This window comes from Octopus sinensis, linkage group LG4 (genome assembly GCF_006345805.1).
Source record: "Octopus sinensis linkage group LG4, ASM634580v1, whole genome shotgun sequence".
Lineage (NCBI taxonomy): Eukaryota > Metazoa > Mollusca > Cephalopoda > Octopoda > Octopodidae > Octopus > Octopus sinensis.
In genome coordinates, this window is record NC_043000.1 from 127,388,993 (window position 1) to 127,412,181 (window position 23,189).

General features: G+C 34.8%; 1 protein-coding gene across 9 annotated transcripts in view; it reads right to left on the bottom strand.

The window, feature by feature from the left end:
• The window catches only part of LOC115210341 (nesprin-1), an 870,646-nt gene that overhangs the window by 610,748 nt on the left and 236,709 nt on the right, over positions 1 to 23,189 (bottom strand). For all 9 annotated transcript variants that reach the window (XM_036502466.1, XM_036502469.1, XM_036502465.1 and 6 more), the window contains one exon: positions 15,219 to 15,395. In XM_036502466.1, the coding sequence (XP_036358359.1) occupies positions 15,219 to 15,395 (177 nt within the window). The remainder of the gene's footprint in view (positions 1 to 15,218; positions 15,396 to 23,189) is intronic.

Here is a 23,189-nt window from a genome sequence, read left to right on the forward strand (position 1 = left end):
CATAGCCATGCCATACTAGGGAAAATAACTCCCATCACCAAAACACATCATCATCACAGACTGAGACTATCCATTTTGGATTTAAGATCTGTCTTAAAGTGTTAAGGTCACATCCCCTGGTGAAGAGGATTAACTTTCAAGAGTCTTGTGCTATGTAAAAAGAATTTGTGCTGGTGCCATGTCAGAGGCACTCATGCCAGTGCCGTGTAAAAATCAGTGGCAGTATATTAAAAGCACCCAACACACACTATAAAGTGGTTGGTACCAAGAGAAGCATCTAGCCATAGAAATCAAGCCAAATCAGACCAGAACCTAGTACAGCTTTCCAGCTTGCGAACTCTGGTAAGAACCATCCAACCCATGCCAGCATGGAAAACGGACATTAAAAATGATGATGAAGATGAAGACGACAATGATGATGATGGTCACCCCCTTCACAAAAATTACAACAAATGCTTCTGCATGCATACATATATACACATACAGACATACACCCATGCGTGCCAATGTATGTATGTGTGGATAAGATCATATGCATGTTTATATTGAATCAAAAATTGTCTGGAGTGTTTATAATATCTCTTATCTGTCACTTGTTTCAGTCATTAGACTGTGGCCATGCTGGGGTACCAACTTGAATTTTTGATCGAATGGATCAACTCCAGTACTTATTTTTGTTTTTCTTTTCTTAAGCCTGGTATATATTCTATTGATCTCTATTGCCAAAGTGCTAAGTTATGGAGATGTAAACACATCAACACTGGTCATCAAGCAATGGAGGAGGACAGACACAACAGACACACACACAAATATATAATATATATATATATATATATATATATACATACATATGAGATACACTTCTATATATATATATGAGATATATACATACTTATAAGATCCACTTCTAGCATAAGGGTTGTTCACATAGTGGTCACCCCTCTCATATGTATGTAATACAATTTTCTGAACCTTCAGATTTTAATATGCTAGACTACTGGTTTTAAATTGATGTTAATCAAATTAATATCCAATTTTTCACCCTCATTTTAAATTTATATATATATATATATATATAATATATATATATATATGTACACACACACATATAATTGTTGAACAGGAGAGCAAACATTAAGGCAAGGCAAACATCTCAAGTCATATACAATAATAATATTGTATATGACTTAAGATGCTTGTGGTCCTGTTTAACAATTATATATCCACTGCATCAGAAATCTGCAATGGCTCCATTACTACTATCTTGGCCATAACCTTGGAGCCCTAGTAATCTGTTATAGCACTTACCTAGCATACCTAATTGTTTAGATCACCTGTTAACTAAAGCCCATATTTTATATACATACATATATATATATATATATATATATATATATACACATATACACAATGGACTTCTTTTAGTTTCCATCTACTAAATCCACTCAAGCTATAGTAGGATACACTTGTCCAAGGTGCCATGCATGTGGTTTGAACCAGGAAGCATGTGGTTTGAAATTTCTTACTACCCAGACACGCCTGCACCTATATATTTTCACACACATATTTAAAAACATAACAAAAGAATTAAAAACACCTATTATCGTAAAAGTGAAAGTGAATTCTTAGAAAGCTAGTGAGTAGTTACACTGGCAAATAGTATATATATAAAATGTTTGTAAAGTTTATAAGCTAAATTGTCATAGCAAGAGATGTTTAACATTCAGGAGCAGGGCCCTTCATTAGGAAAATAAATAAAGGACTGCACTTGAAACATCAGACCTCTCCTGTTTTTCATGGCAGACTAACTAATTTGTATTATAGACATAAAGATGGTCATAATTCTTAGGACTAATGACATTCTGGGTTAAATATAGTTGTGGTAAATGGTCTTCCATAACCAGAAACAGTATATGATTGTGTGTGAGTTTTTGTACACTGTTATGTATGTGTACATATATACTTTTTACTCTTTTACTTCTTTCAGTCATTTGACTGTGGCCATGCTGGAGCACTGCCTTTAGTCGAGCAAATCAACCCCAGGACTTATTCTTTGTAAGCCTAGTACTTATTTTATCAGTCTCTTTTGTCGAACCACTAAGTTACGGGGACATAAACACACCAGCATCGGTTGTCAAGCGATGTTGGGGAGACAAACACAGACATACAAACGTATACACACGCATACATGTATGTATGTGTATATATATATATACATATATACGACGGGCTTCTTTCAGTTTTCGTCTACCAAATCCACTCACAAGGCTTTGGTCACAAGGCTATAGTAGAAGACACTTGCCCAAGGTGCCACGCAGAAGGACTGAACCCAGAGCCATGTGGTTGGTAAGTAAGCTACTTACCACACAGCCGTGTGTGTGTGTGTGTACATATATATGTATATATACATACATACATATATGTTTTGATGTATGTATGTATGCATGTATGTATGTGTATGTACATATATATATGTGTATATGTATATATATATGCATGTATGTGTATGTACATATATATATTAATGTCTGTGTGTATGAGTACATATGAAGAAGTATTTAATATTTAATGTGAATAAATATAAGAGCACGACTATATATTTGTGGTAAGTATATATACAAGTACGTGTACAATAGAATGTTATATATATTAGTGCATATGAGCATGAAAATATATACGGGAATTATATAATATACGTTAGTGTCGTTATATTTGTATTTATATTGTTGTGACTTAATTTACTTGTTGTGTGTGTGTGTGTGAATATTAATATAGATTTATGCATATTAATGTAGGCATGCATATATGTATGTATATAGATAAATTGAGAGACAAATAAATTGATGGAAACATATAGATATATAATGTGTGTAAGCATGCATGTTTGTGCGTATGTGTGTGTTTGTGTGTACATGTAAAATTTAATGCAAGTTCAGCTGAATAATTATATTATATATAATAATAGATAATATATATAATTTTATTTCAGATATCAATTTAGAAAATGTCAAAATTTAGTTCTGAAGTTTGTAGATATTTAATCATAATACCATGAAATAGTCTCCAAGAATACCTAACAACAGCCTTTGTATTCAACTCACCTAGCATGATTTTATACACCCACTCCCCATCCACCTTCAACAGGCCACTCAGTTTTAATGACTAATAATTTCAACATCAATTTAAATATAATTAATCTATTCTTGCCCCTGGTTCTAAACATAACTCATTCACCTGCTCTTATCACTCCATAAATGTCTTTCTCTTAGCAGCTATATCTGAAAATTTACTCAGGTGAATAATCAACATTACTCAGCATCAACACCTGTAAAATACAACACATTATAACTCATTTCTCAAGGAAACTGCATAGATTTTAGCGAAATGAATAACTATTATCTGTTACTTCTATTATGATTTTCATTATTATTATTATTATTATTATTATTATTATTATTATTATTACCTCCGCCTTAGCAAAAATATAGATATTGTTTTCAGTTGTGTTTGTCTGTTTGTTTGTTTGTTTGATTGTCCATGAACAAGATATTTCAAGAACTGCTGGATGGATTCGGATGAAACTGTCAGGGATGTTTGGCCTCATGACTGGCACAAAATGATTAGATTTTGGGATCGATCTGGATTCTGGATTATTTTTCCTGTCTTTTTACTTAATTTTTGAGTGCGTTCAGTTTCATTTTTAGTATTCTCATTTGTGAGAGCAGTCGAGTTTATTTCAAATATTCTCAACTTAAAAAGAATCTCTGGCTAATCATTGAGAGGACGTTGGTGTTACCTTGGCATAGATTTGCACTCTGTGAGTGCTCTTGTTATTATTATTATTATTATTATCATTATTAAGGCAGTGAGCTCACAGAATCTGGGCAAAATGCTTAGCAGCATTTTGCTCGTCCTTACATTCTGAGTTCAAATTCCACCAAGGTCAACTTTCAGGGTTGATGAAATAAGTACCAGTTATGCACAGGAGTCAATGCAATCAACTTAACCCCGCCCCTAAAATTTTATATATTTACATGTATATATGTATGTATCTATATTTCATATACTAAGCCCAAGTGTGTTTATTTGCATCACTATCTCTATATATACAGAGGTTGGACAAAATAATGGAAACACCTAGCATCACAGCATCATAATTTTGAAATATCTATAAAATCATCAAAAGCTTGTTTATTTTTATGTTTTTTTCATTTATTATTAGTGTTGCTTAATATGTTTGGCTAAAATTGCTCTTTCTTTTCAGATATCATCAGAAAAAGGTAATTAAAAGTCATTAAAATGACAGATCTATCACACTTTCAAAGAGGTCAAAATGTTGGTGCTCGTATGGCAGGTGCTAGCATATTAAAAATAGCCGAAATGTTTGGTGTATCAAGAAGTGCTGTCTTGAAAGTAATGACAGCCTTTGAGAAAGAGGGAAAAACCTCCTCATTGAAACAAAACTCTGGAAGAAAACCAAAACATTTAGACAAGGACCGTTAGACTCTTACATGAATTGTTAGAAAAGATTACAAAAGTACAGCTCCCAAAATTACTGTAGAGCTTAATGACCACCTCAAGAACCCAGTTTCCACAAAACCTGTTCACCAGGAGCTACACAAAGCCAGATTTCATGGGAGGGCTGCAATCCCACTACTTTCAAAAACAAATGTCGCAAAGCATTTAGAGTAGAGTAAAAACCTACAGAATTGGTCCCTAGAGCAGTGGAAGAATGTTATTTTCTCAGACGAGTCATTCTTTAGCTTATTTCCAACCACCAGCCAAGTATACGTGTGGAGACAGCCAAAAGAAGCCTTCTTCCAAATGTTAAACATGGAGGAGGATCTGTAATGATGGGGTGGGGGCTATATGTTGGAAATCTGCTGGCCCAATGATTTCCTTTCATGACAGAATTAATAGTCAAGACTATTTAAGCAATTTATCTGATCAAATTCATCCTATGGTTATGAAACTGTTTCTGGAGGGAAACGCAATCTTTCAGGATGATAATGCACCAATTCACACAGCTAAAGTTGTTACTGAATGGCACAAGGAACATTCTAGTGAAGTTGAACATCTTATCTGGCCACCACAGTTCCCGAGATCTCAATATTATTGAACATTTAGGGTGCATTTTAGAAAAACAAGTAAGGAGTGAATATCCTCCACCATCATCACTGCAAGAGCTGGAGACTGTTTTAGCTGAAGAATGGACAAAAATTCCTTTGGAAACAATTAAAACTTTGTACGAGTCCATACCTTGTAGAATTCAAACTGTAATTACTGCCAAAGGCGGTTCTACCTCATATTAAAATAAATTTGTTTGAAATTTTAAGGTATTGTCCAATCCCTGTATATACACACATATATATATGACAAGTTGCTTTCAGTTTCTGTCTACCAAATCTACTCACAAGGTTTTAGCGGACCTGGGACTATAATAGAAGACACTTGCCCAAGGTGCTATGCAATGGAACAGAGCACACAACCATGTGGTTGAGAAGCAATCTTCTTAAGGCAGGATTGTCATGACTGGAATGTCTTTGAATACATGCCTGTTAAATCCAGACTGACCAGAAACTAAACAATAACAGCAATTTGTTTTTTCAAACTTTACACTTCTAATGGTGGCCCTAGGAGGAACAACCACCTGTTACAATACCTCAAAGCCTCAATATCGTTGCTATGGTGATATGTATCTTGTCTTTTCATGTATTCAGAAAGATGAAAAAGACCAAATGATTACAATGAAAAGAAAATGTTCTCTGTGAAATCAATAATGTCCTTTACTTGCCCTTGTATTTTATGAGGTTTGTAAATATCCATACATTTTAACTGAAATTACCACTGATTCTATTTTCATTTATGTTTAGTTTGTTTACTAAAAGAGAGATGAAAATTAAAAAAATACCAGGCTGATAGAAGTACTGGGTAGTGAGGAGGACTGATATGACTGATTAAAACCCTTGAAGATGCTCCAGTATGGGCAGTGGGATGGGGAATAGTCACTGAACTGAAATCAATAAGAATATAAAATAATGCATATGAGCATGTGTGTATGAGTTTGTTTATGTGTACAGAGATGCGTACATACTTTATATATATACATATGTGTGTGTGTGTGTGTGTATACACACACATACATACATTCACAAATGACACATACACATATATACACAGATACATATTATCATTATTATTATTATTGAGAAGGAAAGTTAGCAGAACCATTAGCATGCTTCAGCTGTGTTTTATCCAACTTTATATTCTGAGTTCAAAATTTTCCAAGACTGACTTTACATTTTGTCCATTCAGGTTGATAAAATAAATACCAGTTGAGTACTGGAGCCGATGTGATCAACTTATCCTCCTCCCTTGAAATTGCTGGCCTTGTGCCAAGGTTTGAAATCGACGTCATTGGTGTCGTCATCATCATCATTGAGTGAGAGAACAGTGCATGCTATCAAAGTGACACTGGGTAAAATATATGAAGCTCAGTATACCAATCATGACTACCTGTCTGATAAGGGTACACCAGACATATACATCACAACCATATGTGCCCATCCCACTCAAAAGGATCCCTGAATAAGGATTGTTTAAGGATGTAGAATGAAACACCCAGTTTTCAAGAGGTGATCCCATATAAAGATAAACAGCCCATGACCTTGCAGGTGGGGCCCAGTTAGGATTTTCTTCAGGTAGAGTAGCCCATCCCACTCAAAATATTATTATTGAGTGAGAGAGCAGTTATCATCATCATCATTATTATTATTATTATTATTATTATTATTAAGCAGCAGAAAGTTGTGTAAGTGACTCAATGGCTGAGAGTTTCATGCACAACACTTGCCAAAGTTTACCAGGTTGATAAATGTCATGCACAACACTCATACTTTGAACCACTTTTATAACCATTATCACAATTGAAATTATAAAAATAAGTATTTACACTCATTTACGGAGTTCCATTTATCCTGTTTCTTGGGTGATGACAGCTGTGCAAAGAAGTGTCACACCCTAACAATAGAGGGAACCTGTGGAAGAGGTAGACCCAGGAAGACATGGGATGAGGTGGTGAAGCACGACCTTTGCACATTGGGCCTCACAGAGGCAACAACAACTAACCGAGACCTTTGGAAATATACTGTGCTTGAGAAGATTAAGCAAGCCAAGTGAGATCGTAGCTGTGACTGATGCTAGTGTAGCACAACTGACCTGTTTAAAAGTACCCTTCAATCATCGGGCAATATGCCATGCTTGTGTAGACCTGTTGAACCAAGTGAATCATAGTTATGGCCAATGCCAGTGCTATCTGATTGGCATCTATGCCTGTGGCACTTGAAAAGCATCCACTACACTCTCAGAATGGTTGGCTTTAGGAAGGGCATCCAGCTGCAGAAACCTTGCCAGATCAGACTGGAGCCTGGTGCAGCCTCCTGGCCTGCCTGTCCTCAATCAAACCATCCAACCCATGGCAGTATGGAAAACAGACATTAAATGATGATGATGATGATGAATGATTATGATGATGATATTTCTTTATCTTTTACTTGTTTCAGTCATTAGACTGCAATCATGCTGGGGCACTGCATTGAAGGATTTTAGTCAAACAAATTGACCCCAGTATCTTTTTTCTTTAAAGCCTGGTACTTATTCTATCAGTGTCTTTTGCTGAACTGCTATGTTACAGGAATATAAACACACTAACACCGGTTGTCAAGCAGTGATGGGAGACAAACACAGATACAAAGACACACACAAATACACAAACTTCTTTCAGTTTCCATCTATCTACCAAATCTACTCACAGAGCTTTGGTCAGCCAGAGGTTGTAGTAGAGAACACCTGTCCAAGTTTCCACACAGTGGGATTGAACCTGGAACCATGTGATTGGGAAGCAAACTTCTTACCGCACAGCCAAGCCTGCACTTTATATGTGTGTGTGTGTGTGTGTAATACGTTTATATACATACATGGGAGTGTATAGGTAGGCATACCGTAAGTATCACATGAATGTAATTATACTTAAGTCATTAAAATTATTAGCACATTAAATTAGTTAGCCTCATTTTTGATATTTTCAGTCATTTATCATATTAATACATTTATCATAGCTATCATACTTTTATCGTAACTTAATTTATTTGATACAAAATAAATGAGTATTGCATACGTTTTCTTTTTTCATAACTGAATACCTACTTAAGCTCCACTCTGTGTATACATATATATAACAGGAAGCTTTACGAAAATAAACAAAAGACGAAGGCAGGTGGAGTATAAACAAACAATTGTATTAGTATGGCGCTCAGGAATAGAAATAAAACAAGTCTTTTACATTTCGAGCCTACGCTCTTCAACAGAAAGATACACAGAAAAGAAACACGGAGAGAAACAAGGAGAGAAAAAAAATGCATGCAGGAGCTAACGAATCAACATGGCAATGTATGTATGTGTGTGTGTGTATGTTTGTGTGTCTGTGTATCTCCCCTCAACATCAATTGACAACCAATGCTGGTTCGGCAAAAGAGACTGATAAAATAAGTACTACACTTCCAAAGAATAAGTCCTGGGGGGTTGATTTGCTCAACTAAAGGTGGTGCTCCGGCATGGCTGCAGTCAAATGACTGAAACAAGTAAAAGAGAAGAGAATATATACATATATATATATATATATATATATACACACACACACACATACACACACACACTTTTATTTAAGACTTGTATTCTCTTATTTAATATTTACTGTTATGATTTCCACAAGTCCTAAATAACAGAGTATAAAACTCTAAATTTTATTGTCATTAGTACTAAAAATGAAAGAAGGCTGCTTCAGTTAAACTAAATGTGTTTGTAAGCAAAACAGCACTGTCTTCCACAAGAAACATCTACACATAAATAATGCTGAATTTTTTAGGTTACTTAGAATCTATCTTTCAGTAAATTGCAGTGTTAACTACAGATGTATTAGAGGTCTAGTAAACGAATATATGTTCCTAGTTTCAATTAAATTCGGGATTATGTGCACATCCAGGAATAAGACCGTAGATAATGCTTGGTGATCAAACTGATCAAAATGTAGTCATCATCATCATCCTTCTCTAGCATCTATTGTCCATGCTGGCAAGGGTTGGACGATTTGACCAGGATTGGTAAGCTAAGAGACTGCACCAGACTCCATGTCTGATTTGGCGTGGTTTCTACCACTGACTGCCTTTCCTAATGCCAACCACTCCAAGAGTGCAATGAGTGTTTTTACGTGCCAAATGTAAATATTGATTTCAAATTTTGGCACAAGACCAGTAAATTTGGGGAGGGGGACAATTGATCAAATCAACCCCAGTACTTGACTGGTACTAAATTTATTGATCTCCAAAAGGATGAAAAGTAAAGTCAACCTCAGCAGAATTTTAAACCAGACAGAATACTGCTAAGCATTTTGCTTCGTGTGCTAAAAACTCTGCCAGCTCACAGCCTTATAGATGTAAATATTGGTTTCAAATTTTGGCACAAGATCAGCATCTTCAGGGGTGGGATAAGTCGATGACCCCAAATGGATGCAAGGTAAAGTCAACTTTGGCAGGATTTGAACTCAGAACATTAAGCCAGACGAAATACAGCTAAGCATTTTACCTAACATGCTAATAACTCTGCCAGCTCATTGCCTTGTAAATGTAAATATTAAAATTAAAACATGTGTCAGCTTTAAAGATGAGGTGAACAGTTTGAGAAATGTTAATCTTATTGAGAAGATTTAATCCCAGATATTTATGACAGATGCATGTACTTGACACAAATGCATGTACATAGGAATTCTGCCATGGTGCATGATCACCCATTCATACTAACATATTAATGCAACAGATAAAAACAAAAGAAAGAGAAATAATTGTGTTTTTCTACAAGTACATATGTGTGTGTGTGTATATGCACACACACACATATATATATAAACATATACACACACACAAACTCATATATATATACTTGGAATGTCTCACTGTTTATGTATTTAACACGTTTGTTCACGTATTTCATGTTGTTTACACCGTTCGTGACGTCCTGAAACCTGTCATATGTGTGGGTATCTATATGTGTGTGGTCACAGCCTTTAGGTTGAAATACATAAAAGAATAAAAGAATATATATTCCTCCCAGCAGTTCTGTGTTAATCAACTTATTTCTATAAAGTTTCCAAAATATGATGGATAATTATTTTTTTTTTAAATTTAAGTACATCGTTTTACAAATATTGTGACTGAAGCCTGCTTCTCAACCACATGGTTCCAGGTTCAGTCCATGGCACCATGGGCAAGTGTTTTCTAATATAGCCCCAGACTGACCAAAGCCTTGAGTGGATTTGGTAGACAGAAACTGAAAGAAGCCCATCGTATATATGTATATATATCTATATGTGTGTCTCTGTGTCTCAAAGCCTTGTGTGAATTTGGTAGACAGAAACTGAAAGCCCATCATATATATGTATGTATCTATGTGTGCATCTTTGTGTCTGTGTTTGTCTCCCCAACACCGCTTAACGACTGGTGCTGGTGCATTTACATCCTCATAACTTAGCAGTTCAGCAAAAGAGACCAACAGAATAAATACCAGGCTTTTAAAAAAAAGTAATGAGGTTGATATATTCAACTAAAAATTCTTCAAGGCGGTGCCCCAGTATGGCCGCAGTCTAATGATTTAAACAAGCAAAAGATAAAAGATATCAAAAAATATTTGTAAAAATCTTTATACACATGCATTTACAGAAAAGCAACAGTCAAAGACTAATTTAGCCAGGAATTTATAAAAGTGCGCTTCATAAATATTATCCTTCTTGTAGCACTACTCAAGAGATGTATCTAAAAAAGTTTTGCTTAAGGCAATTGCTTAAAACAATAAAAAATGCTTTCTGCAGATTTGAACACATGAATTTGTTCAATATTATGTTTGTTCACATTGTGTCTATTGAAAATGTAAAAACAATAACACCCCAAATCACATATATTTATACATACATAAATAAATATATGTGTGTGTGTGTGTGTGTGTGTATATATATAGATTCAAATGAGTATATATATATATATATATATATATAGATAGATAGATAGATAAATATTTACACATTTATATATATACATACATATCTATACATACATATATATCTATATATACATATATATATCTATATATACATACATATATATATATACCTATATATACACACATATATATACATATGTGTGTATATATATATACACACACACAAATATATACATACATACACATGCATATATATGTGTGTGTGTGTGTGCAAATGTATATCTATATGCTTAAGAGTTAAGTTCTCTTCCAGTGTATTCTAACATTCTAACTTCTTAACTTCAACAGTTGGCATTCCTTAATTCATGCATAATACACCTACTCACGCACCTACACACAAACACTGGCTTGTATTGTTTTAAACTGAAAAATTATAATAATGACAAAAATAAATAAATAAAACTACTTACAAGTTTATCAGATCCAGTACATTGTCAACCAACGCATATATATATATATAATATATATATATATATGTTCCCCTCTAATCCATAAATCCAGGTAACAATCCACTCATGTGAGATATATCATCTCAGGAGACACCACAATTTGCGTTTTTTCATTTTAGCATTTAAATATGTATATCTCTCTCTCAAAACATAACAAGAAAAAATATTGTGATTTGTTATGACTTTCAAACTTTCATGCACTCAGTTATAAAGAAAGAGAAGAAAAAAAGAAACACACACAACTTTTCATATATACATATATGGATGCAACACACACATACACCATTCACTGCCTATTCATTAAAAGAGACTCTTCACAACATAATATGTCCCACTTTATGTGAGAACCCACGAGAATAAGTTAGTTTGTTTAAGCTCTGTTGATTAAGGCAAGGAAGTGTGAGCATGAAAAGGCATAAGATAAAGTTTTAATGAAGGAAAGAAAAAGAAAATCTATGAATAGTATTTGAAGATTGGAAAATGTTTTGTGTTGTCAACTATAAAATGTTTATAGAAAGTTAAGTAAAAATTGTGTAAGGGGTGTGTCTGGGTTTCTATGTGTATGTCTGGGTAGATGGGCGGGGTATGAATAATTCAAAAAGTTGTATGTGTAACCTGTGGATATATTATTGTCAGTTACAAACATCCAAATATGTGTTGGCTATTTGTACCAAAATGTGTATGTATATATGTGTGTATATAAGTATCAACAGTTCAAAAACGAATGTGTGTGTGTGTAACAATAATTGAAACATGTATGAGAGAGTGGGAGATGAAGAGTGTATGTGTGTGTTGGGGTGAAAGTGAGAGCAAACAGAGAAGTTAGTATATAAACTATAAATCAATGCATAGGTAAGTGTGTGTGTATGTGTGTATGTACAGGTAGGATATAATTAGGTAAAAGTATAGAACCACTGTATAGTATTATAACAGTGTGTGTGTGTTTGAGAGAGAGAGAGAGAGAGTCTCAGTCTCTCTCTCTCTCTCTCTCTCTCTCTCTCTATATATATATATATATATATATATATATGCATGTCAGGAACAATTGAAGTCAATATGCAAACACTGTATTATTAACTTATTTATATTTGTGTATGTGTGTGACATTGTTAATGAAAGTACAGTAAATGTGTGTCAGTATAGTATACATACACACATGTATATATTATATAGAGTTTACATGGGTATGTCTATATATGTTTGTGTCGTTGACTAACAAACTAATATAAAAGTGTGCATGATCACAAAGAATTAAGTACATTTGAATATATACTTATATGCAATTTTTTTTCAAGGTGTGACAAATATCGTAATAATAATACTTTCTACTATAGGCACAAGGCCTGTAATTTGAGGGGAGGAGGATAGTTGATCACATCAACCCCAGTGTTTCACTGCTACCTAATTTATCAGCCCCAAAAGAATGAAAGGCAAAGTCAGTGGAATTTGAACTCAGAACGTAGAGACGGATTAAATACTGCTAAGCATTTCACCCAGTATGCTAACAATTCTGCCAGCTCACTGCCTTCATAATGATAATAATAATTATTATAATAATCTTTTCTACTCTAGGCACTAGGCCCGAAAAATTTTGGGGAGGGAGCCAGTTGATTAGATCCACCCCAGTACACAACTGGTACTTGATTTATTAACCTCCAAAAGGATGAAAAGTAAAGAGTTTCAAATTTTGCCACAAGGGCAGCCATTTTGGGAGAGAGGATGAGTTGATTACATCGACCCCAGTGTTTCACTGGTACTTATTTTATTAACCCCAAAAGGATGAAAGGCAAAGTCAACCTCAGTGGAATTTGAACTCAGAATGTAGCGGCAGACGAAATGCTAAGTATTTCGGCCAGCATGCTAATGATTCTGGCAGAATCATTAGCATGCTGTTGCATCCATATAACAGTACCAGGCAGGGGCTCTCATGGCTTCTGATCTTAACTGATTGGAAGTGTTATCATGTACATTGTTTTGTCTTGGTATAAAAGATGGGCTACAGCAAATATTCTGCTCAATGCCACAGATTTGCTTGTCAGTTGTTTGACCTTAACCAGTTGACCATGTCCCTTAGTGGCTGATGATACATGCATCTCTGATCACGAACAGAAGTAGCAGGGGAGCATCATAGCTATGTGTTGAGAGGAATTCTTTGGGGTTTGGATAATTCACCTTTGGAAACATAGGTGTTTCGTTCAACATCCTTAAACAATCCTTATTCAGAGACTTTTTGAGTGGGATGAGCTACTCGACAGGAAAAGAATTCTAACTGGGCCTCACCTGTAAGGTCATGCACTGTTAATCTTGATATGAGATCACTATGTCATGCACATATGGTTGTGATGCATGTGCCTGGTGTACCCTTATCAGACAGGTAGTCATGATGGGTATACTGGGCTTCGTATATTTTACCCCAGTGTCACTTTGATGGCATGCACTGCTCTCTCACTCAATAATTATAATAATAATAATAATAATAATAATAATAATCACCATCATTATTATTATTGCTACTTTTATTTTGACATAACAGCATTGGTTGGGCAGGTTTGCAGTATGGTTTATAACAGGATTAACATTTTCAAAATAAACACCCTTCTATCAGTACTTGAGCCAAAAAGGGTACTTCTATGCAGTCACTTCAAGTGTAAGAAATAACAGCTAAATCTCCTTCAAATTGCATCCTATTGATATTCAATTATATATTCAGGTTGCAAAGATAATTGAGCTGAGCATTTATGTTCTCTTGTCCGATGATGATGATGATGATGATGACTGTCCACTATTCCATGCTTGCATGATTAGTCTACACTTCTCCATAAGGAGTATAGGACCAGTCTCCTGGTTTCTTGGGTGCACATATTTTTTCCTGGATGGGACACCAGTCTGTCACAGGATTAGTAATTTTTTACCAGCCGAGTGGACTGAAGCAATGTGAAAGGAAGTATTCTGCTCAAGAGCACAATGCATCTCTCGGTCCAGGAATCGAAACCACAATCTTACGATCATGAGCCCAACACTCTTAACTACTAAGCCATATGTATGGGTCACATAGAATTCTTCCAACCATTAATGTTCACCTGTTTCCAAGCAAAGTAATGTTTTTTTTTTTTTTATGGTTGGTCTGGAAAGAAGTGACACTGCCTGTATGATGGTGATGCTCATTTGCAACAATCCTGCTATGGGAAGATGAGAATACACACAAACAAATATACATACATATGTGTGTGTGTGTGCCACTGTATGTGTGTGAATATGAATGCATGCGTGTAATCATAATTTAACATCCAGTTTACATGCTGGCATGGGTTGGATATATTTGTGTGTGTGATGTGTGTCAACAGATTTACTCTAAACTAAGGTGTTTAACTTTCATTATTAAGAGAGAGACAAAGGCATGGAGCTAGCAGAATCATTAGCACACTGGATGACATGCTTAGCAGTATTTCACCCGTCACTACATTCTGAGTTCAAATTCCACCGAGGTCGACTTTGCCTTTCATCCTTTGTGGTGGGGGGGTCAATAAATTAAGTACCAGTTGCATACTGGAGTTGACATAATTGACTTAATCCCTCACCCATAAAAATTTTAGGTCTTGTGATTATAGCAGAAAGGATTAAGAGAGAGACAGAGAAAGAGAGTATATATATGTAAAGAATTACCATAAGTTTTTGATATTTTTCTTCGGCTTCTTTGATGGTAGCAGTCCATTTTCTGTTTAGTTCTGCAGCTTTCTTGGCCACAAAATTTGGAGCATCATTCTCAGCCAGTAACTGTTCTCCAGTGGTAAGATCTGCTTTGATGCTTTCTCCTTCAGCATCCAGCTTTTTCATGACAGCCTGAAATGAAGAACAAAGATATTTATTAGAAAATTGAAAACAATTTTTTATTTATTTATAAAGGTAGTGATGGACCCTGAGTAGATGATGGAGTGGAAGAAATCAAAATTTAGAATACATTTTAAAAATATATAAATGGATAACAGATGAATAATTTTATATAAGGTGGCACATAAAAAAACACAATTTGAGCATGGTCGTTGCCAGTATCACCAGACTGGCCCTCGTACCAGTGGCACATAAAAGCACCCACTATACTCTCGGAGTGGTTGGTGTTAGGAAGGGCATCCATCTGTAGAAACTCTACCAGATCAGATTGGAGCCTGGTGCAGCCATCTGGTTTGCCAGCACTCAGTCAAATCATCCAACCCATGCCAGCATGGGAAGCGGACGTTAAATTATGATGATGATGATGACATCATATATATACACACATGCAAATACAGATACTGAGTCATCATTAAAATCCCTTAAAATTATCAGTTGTTGCCAGCTTCTTAGATATTTAAGGGATCTTTAAGAGATTAGAGGCATAAGACAGAATTTCCCCAGTCTCCATTCCTGATAGTTTACATATGAACATTTAGCACCTCTCCAAAGAATATGTACAATTATTTTGTTGGCCTGAATTACCACTAAAAAGAGTATTGGTCATTATTTGCAGCCTACATTTGATAGCTGGCTCCCAGCTGACTATTTCAAGCCCAAAATATTTGTAAACACATAACAGGTCATTGAGATTTGATTGACTGCCAGAAAGAGTTAGGAAAATAATCATAAATTCATCCATTGAGTTATCACATGCAAAATGTGATGCATCCAATAATTCATATACAAAAGTATTTTTATATGTTTTCAATATCATATGTATAAAACACAGAAAAGCAAGATGATTATTATTAATGAAGTTTTAATATTGAGAAAACTTAAAGCAAAGAGTATCAACCAAATAAATATAATTATGCCCCATATAATACACTGAGTTCACTTCACTATTTGTTATAAACAATATATATTATATATACACACACACACACACACACACACACATACACACACATATATGAGGGGAAAATAACACATACATATTCTACTAAAAAACAGTATAAAGTGATCCTTCATTTTAACGTGAAATTGTTTTTATATATAACTTCACATAAAAACAAACATTAAATATAGTTATGTGTTTATACACACACAAACACACACACACACACACACACACACAAGCACACAATCTCACTAATATTGATTTGCATTATTTCCTTAACATTTAAAGGTAGTCCCTTGAGTAATAAAGTTCTTCTTTCCGTTGGACTAAATAGCAATAATAATCATTTTGAAGTTGAAAACCTTGACTGCTTCATGTCTCTTCTCAACAAAGAAATTAAATTTGCATTGTACAAATCAATCCTATTCTATTTTGGGGGTTAACCGAACATTTCAAGATTAATGTTCAGCAAAGTTTGCAAAATTGCCAAAAAAGAAACAATTATACAATGCCATTGTAGATTTATTGTCTTGTCACATGATCCAGACAAATACCAAACATGCACACACAAAGAAACAAATAGCCACAACATAAATCTCCTCTTTAGACCTATATTTTCTTCTGTGTTTTTCAAACCATTTATAATAAATCTGAAGGAATCATGACAAGCATACATCTACTATGAAATAGGTCATTGTTGTCTTGTCTGCAATTATATCTAAATCTGAAGATATTCCAAAAGAAACTGGATGTTAAAATAAATGGAACATTGTCTTACTGTCTCAGAAACTCGTTATTATAACAATTAGTTTTGCAGAATGTTCTGTTTATTCTAAGACAATAGTTGTTAACCTTTTGTAGCTGAGCATCACCTTTCACAGAATGGCATTTTACAATGCCTCCTCTTTGTGTTTTACAAGCAAGAAAAAAAAAATAGGGATTGCAGAATTATTTTACTTTAAAGGGAAGCAAATTTTCTGAGGTTTGTTTTCGACAGGAGAAGGAGAGGTGACCAAGTGGTTAGGGTGTTGAACTCATAATCACAGGATCATGGTTTCAATTCCTAGACTAGGCAGTGCATAGTCCTCAGATTGCCTTGCCCTCAGATTGCCTTGTCCTCAGATTGCCTTGTCCTCAGATTGACACCCAAATGCTCTGAGATGTTTGTAATGGAGCTTCCGGCACAAATGCTCAGCATTAGAGCATGTTGTTTTGAAATTTCTGGCAGAGTGAATTGTGTCATGGTGCTGTTTTTCTCACAGACAGTACCCAACTGACCCTACTATATTGTGTAGTCGACAAAATCAAAAGCAAACAATGCGCATGTGTGAAATTAAAAATATAAAATGGTGACAATTTACCCATCGTATCCTGTATATATATATATATATATATATATATATATTATATATATATATATATATATATATATATATATATACTTGGCATTATGAAGGGCATCCACCTGTAGAAAGCATGCGAAATCAGATTGGAAGTTGTGCTGCTCCCCAACTTGCCAGTTTTCAGTCATCCAACCCATACCATTATGGAAAACATATGTTAAATGATGATGGCGATGAGATATATATATACACACACACATACATATATTTATACATGTATACATACATATACATGCACACACACACACGTAGATGGAAACTGAAAGAAGCCTATCATATATACATATATATGATAGACTTCTTTCAGTTTCCATCTACCACTTCACTCACAAGCTCACTAGCTCAAGGTGTCATGCAGAAGGACTAAACCCAAAACCCCTGACAGTAGAGAACAAAATTCTTAAGCACACAGCTATGCCTGCACCAGTATCATATACAGATATTCTCTTAGCTTCACAGTGTTGTCCCCCTTATAGCTTAAAAAAACAAAAACATGATTTTGCTAATTTCAGCCATAAAGGTCGGATGTAAAAAATATTGAAAGCTCTATTATCATTGCCCTTATCATCAGTAAACTTTAATGGATCATGCCTGCTGTGTTAGGGAATCGAGTAGAAAGAAAAATATATTATCTATTTCTACGAAAGAAGGATAAATATTAAAGTTACTGTTACAACATACTTCTCAGATAACAGCAACCATGGGGATTTGTGAATTTTCCGTTGTCTAGGAAGACATTTTGTTTTGGGGTTATTTAAGCATATATTATGTAGATGAAGGAGTGCAGCAAATAAAAAATGGGAAATATCATACAATGAAAAACATTTTATTATCTGATAAATGCATTGAAATCAATTTGTGTCCAAAAAAATAAATATTAAAACAAGGAAAAAATAATGTAAATCTTACAGCACTAGAACTAGATAACGAATGCATTGTTGGTTTGCTTATTTGTTTAATATATGTTTTTCTTTACTGGCCTGAGTTGAAAGGGGATTCTTTGAAGCAGTATTTCACATCTGGGTGCTCTTCCTATTGCTAAAGATATTTTATTTCACAGTTCTTTGAAAGTACAGAGCAACTGGTTGTAATGTCAATATTGAAGACAATCACCATATCAATGTTTTGCTCCTAAGGTGGCAAGTGAAGTTGTGCAATGTCAACATTCACACACATATGAATACACACACATCACTTTGTATGTTATGATGATAGCATACATACTTTTACATAAATATAAATTGAAATCAAATTCGATAACTGGCATCCATGCTAGTAGAACGCTAAGAGCACCATCTGAGCATGATTGTTGCCAGAGCAGCAAACTGGCTTCCATGCCAGTGGCACGTAAAAAGCTCCATTCGAGCGTGATCATTACCAGTATTGCCTTACTGGCACTTGTGCTGGTGGCACGTGTAAAAACATACATATATACACACACACACATACATACATATATACGTATATTCAGGGTGTATAAGGTATTTGAGGACATACCTTTTTGGGGGTCACTGCTGCAGGTTTTGCTAACTCTGTATAATAATTTGTTTCAGAAAATAATAATAGCAAAGCCTCAGTTTGCTCAAGAAATGAAGCATGTGGTTATTGTGGTTATAAGCATGTGGTTATTGTGGTTATAAGCATGTGGTTATTGTGGTTATAAAGGCAGAGTGTAGCGATTTAGAAATATCTTGATTTTTAAAAGTTGACAGATCTTTCATCTACAAAATTTGTAAGGAGCTAAAGACTGAAGATGGAAATATATCAACAGAACACCTGAATTTATCCAGCAAGTTCAACAGACCTTTGATTATAATCCCAAAAGTCCATGAGGTCAATTGCAAAAGATCTCCATGTGTCAGAAGGAACAGTCAGAAATGTTGTTGACTAAGACATCAGATATAAGTCTTATTTGATGAGGAAACGTCAATTTGTCAGAAAAAGCAAAAGAAACCACTACAGATCTAAAACGCGCTTAAATAAACTGAAAAATCCAGCAGGAAATTTGATTTGGTTTTTCTCAAATGAGATAGACAGTATATACAATGGAAGGCCATATGCATTTCAGTAAGACTCTGCACTATCACACATGGCTTTAGTAACACAGGAATGGATGGCCAAAAATATTCATGATCACATAACCCCTAACATTTGGTCTAATTCCCCAAATTTCAATCCATTGGACTATTACACATGAAGCATTGTTGAGAGAGACGTCAAAGAACATGCCTATAACACCAAAGATTCTTTGAAAGCTGCCACAGTCAGAGTAATGTCCAAAATGAACCAGGACTACTTGATTTGAGCATGTAGATGATTTAGATCTAATAAAGAAGTAGTTGTTGAAGCTGAAGTTGGCTTTAATATTATAGAAAAGAAGGTTTATTTTTATCCTCATAGCATTTTTTGATAAATAAAGTTATCTGTTATTATATATGTTCCCTTTTTTTTATAAACATAAATCTGCCCTCAAATATCTTACGCACCCTCTCTATATATATACATATACATACACACACACACACACACACATACATACATACATACAAATATATATATAGAGAGATATGCTTTGTTCAGCATGGAGCAATAGTAGAAGACACTTGCTTAAAGTGCCACACAGTAGGATTGAACCCAAAACCATGTGGCTTACCACATAGCCACATCTGTGCTTATTGTGGATGTTATTCTGAAAGCTTGCTGTCATCATCACACTCTTCCTCCTCCTCCTCATCATCATCATCTATGTTGTTGTAATCGTCATCATCCTCATCACAACTATCATCACCCCTATCACCACCACCACCACCTCCATCATCATCATCATCACGATCACACAGTGTTTATCTGATACACAATTAATACCTCCAACCCTGATTTATCTCTACCGTGTATTCATTGTATTTATTACTTTTATACATTAAGTTATTAATAATTTATTTCTCAGCTACTTTAAAAAAAGAATCAGTGAGTGGGCAATATTATTACGGATATATTTCTCCAAACGCTGTCAGGCTAATTATAGATTATTTTTAACATAATGAGACTTTTCTCGGCTTAGCTAATTATAAATTCTGGAATATTATGAATAATATACACAGTAGATTAAACAGGTTTCACAACACAGGAAAATCATATCTCTGCCAATAAATATCCCACATTGTTATAGAAGACAATTAGCAAAGCACTCTAGGTAATTTACATCACAACATAGATATATTATTGTTTAGCCCAGCTCAGTACTGATCAAAAGGAATTCCAACCATGACCATCTTGTACTTTTGTACTATACATTTTTTTATCTTTCGTTTCAAGTAGTCTATTTAGGACTACTATGTGTTCTTCATATTGTAAGGTAAGATTTCAAGACAGAAGACTGCTATTTAGGATGTGATTTTAAAGACAGTAGACTGTCATTTTTAGCAAATTGAATGACCACACAGAAAAACCCTCACGTGGCTTAAGTAGGTAGGTATAATAAATAATTGTATCGTTATTTTTGTCACAAAAAATAGGTGTACACGATTTGTGTGACCAGGTCAGCATCTTTATAGCTTTATTGCTTTATGACTGTTGTCAGAAATATAAATATCATATATACAAGATTATTGTGTGAAATATAATTGTGTGTGTGTGCATACATGCACGTGTGCCCACGTGCACGTGTGCATGTGTGTGGTCTAGTGATTAGTGGTGTTGCAGCCATAATTGCTAGATTGTGGGATCAATTCCCAGACTGAGCAGCACGTTTGTGTCCTTAAGCAAAGCACTTCATTTCATGTTGCTTCAGTCCACTCAGCTGTAAATGAATAACCCTTCAATAGAGTAGCCTTCTCCTTCACATCAGCAAGAATATTTGCCTGTTCACCTTAAGTGGACTGGCATCATTCAAAAGCTAAAATGAAGCAAAGAGCATGTGACCAGTGATGTATAACAATATCTGATAGTCTGGTGAATCGCATGATATATATATATCATCATCATCATCATTTAGCATCTGCTTTCCCTGCTAGCATGGGTTGGACGGTTCAACTGGGGTCTGGGAAGCCAGAAGGCTGCACCAGGCCCAGTCTGATCTGGCAATGTTTCTACAGCTGGATGCCCTTCCTAATGCCAACCACTCCGTAAGTGTAGTGGGTGCTATTTACGTGCCAGACGGGTCTGGCAAACAGCCACAGTCGAATGGTGCTTTTTACATGCCACCGGCACGGGAGCCAGGCGAGACTAGCAACGGCCACGATCGGATGGTGTTTTTTACATTCCACCAGCATGGAGGCCCGTCGGGGCACCGCTGGCAATGGCCACATTCGAATGGTTCGCTTACGTCCCACCGGCACTGGTATCACAGCTACAATTTCCATTGATGTTGATCGATTTCGATTTTGATTTCCACTTGCCTCAACAGGTCTTCACAAGTAGAGTTTTGTGTCCCACACACAAAATATGGGGGTTTAATTGAAAGAGGATCTAAATGACTAGGTATGCTGGTAAGTGCTGTAATGGATTACCAAGGCTCCAAGCTCATAGCTGAGAAACAGCTATAAGATTTTGAATTTTTTAATAATAATAACATATATGACTTGAGATGCTCGTCTTGCCTTAGCATTTGTTTTCCTCTTTAACAAATATATATATATAGTTGTAGTAACAGGAAAGAGGAATTTCAGTTGTCCTCACATGGTGGATTGTAATGTATATAAAAAATAAAAAAAGGAAAATACGCACATTTAAATGGTTATGATATAATCTTTAATGTATCGACCGGTTTCACAATCGCTATTCATGATATAATGTTTAATTTATATGAATATATATTTTTTCTTAAGAAGAAATTTGGTCCATGTTGTTTGTAATGAAATTCATGAGTGAATGATTTTACAAGTTGACAAGTAAAGGGAGGTAATTGGTTGTTATTATTGTTATTGTTGTGTGTGTTCCACATCCCCGCGTTGTAGTGTTTACTCTGTGTTTTCATGTTTGGCTTAACTATATATATAATATATATATATATATATATGTGTGTGTGTGTGTGTGTATATATATATATGTATATATAGAAAGAGAAGGAGTAAAAGAAAGGAATAAATAGAAAACTAATAATGGAGAAATAAAGAGCAATATGTGAATTAAAATAAAAGCTTAAAGGCTTGGAAATAGATATATCTAGTGGAAGTGAAATGTAAGAAAAAAAATCAATGTTCAAATTAAACAGAATGGAAGAAATCACTTATATGAACCAAAGGTATGTTTCTGCCAATGTTTACATCGATAAGCATGCTCTATAAACGTGTTAACAAGGGGGTTCTTAGAAAATAGAATATAAAAGTACTCACTATTAACAGAGTTGGCAGAATTCTTTGCCTTTATCATATAATCTAAATCAAATTGTTTATTATAATC